Here is a 4,103-nt window from a genome sequence, read left to right as displayed (position 1 = left end):
TATTTCTCTCCTTCTCCCTCTCTCTCCATTTCTCTCTCTCTCTCTCTCTCTCTCTCTCTCTCTCTCCACCTGTTTGTCTTCTCTATTTCTATGTCTGTTTCTCTGTGTCTTGTGTCTATGTCTGCCCCTGCCTCTTTCTGTGTACAAACTCGCCTTTCTCTCTTTCTGTGCATATCTCTCTATATTTATGTCAGTCTCTCCCTATCTTTGCATATGCACATGGCTCTCTCCCTCCCCATACACACAAATGCACTCACCTGCTAAGGCTCTTCATCTTCAAGTGCTCCATCACAAAGACAGCCCCACCTCCTGGCAGGTCAATCACCTTCATGGGCTTAGGAACCCGCACCAAGCCAGTGTTGCGGAGGGCCTCCAGGCTCGCCATCTCTCCCTCAAACATCTGCCGGGCCTGCATCCAAATGCCATGAGCTCTGTCAGCTCTGCAAACCTGGACCCTCACAGGGACCTTGCTAGCCAGACCAAAGTACTCATGGCCCTTGACACAAGCCAGAAGACCAAGTGCCTTCAATTACTGAAAAAAAGCATCACCTCCATCTCTCAAGGCCAGTGTTCAAGAGAGACCCCTTCAGGTAAGAAGGAACTGAAAGGACAAGCCTGATGCCAGAATTCAAGGGGTCTAAGGGGAGACTCACACAAGCAAAGCCTTGCAGTGGAAGATGCACAGGTCACAAGGGGATGCAAGGTGGGGGTGGTGGCGGGAGTGAGAGGAATGGGTACAAGTGAAGTGTGAACCAACAAAGTCTGAGGCTGGGACTGAGTCCTCCAAGGTATTGTTTTCCTTCATGCCTCTAAGTGGGGGCAGGCAGCCTTGGGCATGGTAGAAATTACCTGGGATCACATTTGAGTCAGAGAAGGCAGAGTGGTGAGGTTAGAAGGGCCTGGCTCCATTCTAGCAAGGACTAGAGAAGCTAGTATACCCAGCTTGTCCACAGGCCTTTGCTGGGATGCAGAGGCTTGTTTCTAAGTGACTTAGAAATACCCCCACTTATTTTTAGGCAAACTTTCATATTGTTCACTATATCTTGGTTAAAAACATGCATTTTATTTACTTATTTATTTGTGGTCCTGGGGGCTGAACCCAGGAGACTGTCCACACTAGGCAAATGCTCTACAATGAATGACATCCTCAGCCCCCCCCCATGCATTTATTCATGAGGTTTGTGAACACTTCTACATATAGAATCATACATTTGTAAAAATTAAAAAGTAGAAGACTGTGGGTAAAAGCATTCAAGCCTGATCACCCAGCTTTGATCTTCAAAAATCCAGATGTGGTGGTGTGCATCTGTAATCCCAGCCCTCCCACCACATGATGGGAGACAGTCAGCTGGAGTCTTTCACGCCAGCTAGCCTAGAACAGGCCGTGTGGCAGCAGAAACAAGAAAACCTTGCCACAAAATAAGGCGGAAGGACAGAACCAACTCCCCAAAAGTTATCCACTGACTTCTACGCACGTCATGAATGTGCAAACCAGAGCTTTCTCACACATACATACACACAAAATAAATTGGATATCGTTGATTAAAAGTGAAACTTGAAGCCAAAACATTTATTATCACACATGAAAACCATTCTTCCCCTTGAATTCCCTTTTAAGGGGGAAAGTCAGACAGGTTTACTCAAATCACCAACCTGGACTTGCTGAGCAGCCTGTTGTGGAAGGGCATTTGCAAACTGCAGCCATGCTTCCAAGGTAAACCTCCAAACCAGGCCAACGCCGCACAGAACGCAGGGTGGTGCTACCTTCACCGTCTCTAATGATACCAGGAGCATCCTAGATAGTATAACCACTATCCAGAACTACTCCCCACAGAGTCCAGAACCTCTGGAGTCCTCCCCCCACAGAAGGGGAGCACCATGCTGTGCCAGCACAGCTTGCTCTCAGGGACTCTAGCTAACAGTCCTCAGTTGTCTTACAGTTTTCCATGCATTCTTTTGTTGTTAGTTTGTTTTTGTTTTTGCTTTTGCTTTTGAGCCAGCTTCTCCTCATGTAGCCCAGGCTGACATGGAACTCACCATCCTCCTGTCTCAGCCTCCTAAGTACCAGAGTGATAGGGTATAGATGTATGCCTGGCTCCATACATTCTTTTTTGTTTGTTTGTTTTTTTGTTTTTGGTTTTTCGAGATAGGGTTTCTCTGTGTAGCCCTGGCTGTCCTGGCATTCACTTTGTAGACCAGGCTGGCCTTGAACTCAGAAATCCACCTGCCTCTGCCTCCCGAGTGCTGGGATTAAAGGCGTGAGCCACCACGCCCGGCTTGGCTCCATACATTCTTAAACAGGGATATCTTAAACGTCCTAGAAACCAACAGAGCCTTTGAGGACGATGGTGCTAGCCTAGCCCTGGGAATCCTGTCTCTCTTCACCTGCTGGGAAAATGCAGGAGCTGAGGTCAGAGCAGAGACCAGACATGGGCAGAAGCAGCTTACTGCTAAGACTCATCTCCCCCATGGTCAGTGATTACAGAAATTTTAAAGCCCCTGTTTGGGAGCAAAAGCAAGAAAATAATCATGCAGCAAAGAGAAACCCTCTGGTCCCAAGCGGCTGCCTGCCTGCAAGTGCTGGCTGACCCCTCAGCAGAGCATTGGGACACCAGGTCTAGTTCCTGCACCACTTCTCAGAATCCTGAATTCCTCTTTCCCCTTCCCAGACTTTATCCTTGTATACCGGGCAGCGCACCTGCGTCCTGCGGTTGACCTTGACAAACACTGGGCCACTGTCAGTGTAGTAGGCATAGCCCTCGCTGATGCAGCCCCCTCCGGAGCTCCCAAAGGCCCGCAGTGTCGTGGTGTGAAGCTGGGCGCGCAGCAGCTGCTCCATGGAGAGTTGAGGTCCAGAATGCGGTCAGGTGACGCAGAGGAGGGGGAGTCGGGGACCAGAAGGGAACACGCGGAGGGCGGGGCGGGGGGCGGGGCGTAGCGCTGTCACAACATTGACACAGGCTTGCTGGCTCCTAGCTAGCTCGGGTGCATGCTATCCCTGCATGCTCTTGGGCACCAGAACTGGGGTGGGAGGGGGAAGAGAGCGAGGAATTGGACTAGACATCTATTTCTCTCTCCAAGGCGATTTCCACCCGGGGCTGCTGTGGGAGAAGGAGGGATGCAAAAGCTCTCGACACCCTCATTACTAGGCTCATTCCAGAATTTCTCCAACGACACACCCTATAGAAACAGGACCCAGACCCGGTGGCGGGTGTTCTGTAAAGCCACGAGATGGAAAGGGAGTGTACTCACAGAATGCACGTGAAGTCCCAGAACATCTGCAACCACCTGGGGTCTACCCTGGGCACCGTGCTCTCTGCATAACTGGGAGAATCAGGAAAGAGAGCAGGAAGATTTGGGTCAGGGCTTCTTTATCCTTGTAGCACAAGGCATAGGCTAGAGACTCAGATATCCCATGGAGAAGATCTCACTGTCCAGATAAGGGTGGAGTCCTAGCCATGGGGGTGCCCTGGCTAGGCCCTAGTGGCACCTCTTAATGCCACAGGGCTGAGTGATAGAGGTTACTGTGGGAGGTGTGATAGCAGCAGCCTACTCCACCCAGGGTAGGTGGAACTCTGGATCTCAGACAGCCATGATAGGAAAGAAGCAGACATATATGCTCATGGGTACATGGGCGCACACACACACATATATAAAAACACATCCACAGGCTAGTATGAGTCAGCCTGTGCTAACCCTTCAGTGTTTTAGGAGAGGTTGCCTTAGATGGCAGCTCCCACCATGAGCTGCTGGTCCCTCTCTTGTACTGCAATGTCCCCAGCTGACTATAAAGGGACTAGGAAGATTAGTGGGTGCATAGATCCATTGCTGAGCTTTGAGTATGTGCCAGGGCACAAGTGAATGTCAGCTACATTCACAAATATCCTGAGAGGATGCTATAATTAGCTCCTGCCTTCTCTATGACGAAACTAAAGTATAGAGGAGTTAACTTGCCTGGGTCCCAGGGCTGAGACATAGCTCATAACATATGAAACCAAGTCTGGTTTTGGGCTCCATCCTATGAATCCTAGTCTCAGGCCCTAGCGGGACAAGACTCTTCCCAGCATGTGTCAAGAAGACCTGGCTGCACTGTGCTGCTCAAT

At 50.1% G+C, this 4,103-nt stretch overlaps 1 protein-coding gene across 1 annotated transcript in view; it reads right to left on the bottom strand.

Annotated features, from left to right (window-relative positions):
- Positions 1 to 2,912, bottom strand: part of Fn3k (fructosamine 3 kinase) — a 15,941-nt gene extending 13,029 nt beyond the window's left edge. The window contains exons 1-2 of the mRNA XM_021177230.2: positions 2,699 to 2,912; positions 258 to 409 (exon numbers count right to left, since the gene is read on the bottom strand). Coding sequence (XP_021032889.1) covers positions 258 to 409; positions 2,699 to 2,839 — 293 coding nt within the window. The 5' untranslated portion in view covers positions 2,840 to 2,912. The remainder of the gene's footprint in view (positions 1 to 257; positions 410 to 2,698) is intronic.
- Between the last annotated feature and the right edge of the window lie 1,191 nt (positions 2,913 to 4,103).

Source organism: Mus caroli, chromosome 11 (assembly GCF_900094665.2).
Source record: "Mus caroli chromosome 11, CAROLI_EIJ_v1.1, whole genome shotgun sequence".
Classification (NCBI taxonomy): Eukaryota; Metazoa; Chordata; class Mammalia; order Rodentia; family Muridae; genus Mus; species Mus caroli.
The sequence above is the reverse complement of the archived record's forward strand: the minus strand, read 5'-3'. Positions and strand labels throughout refer to the sequence as shown.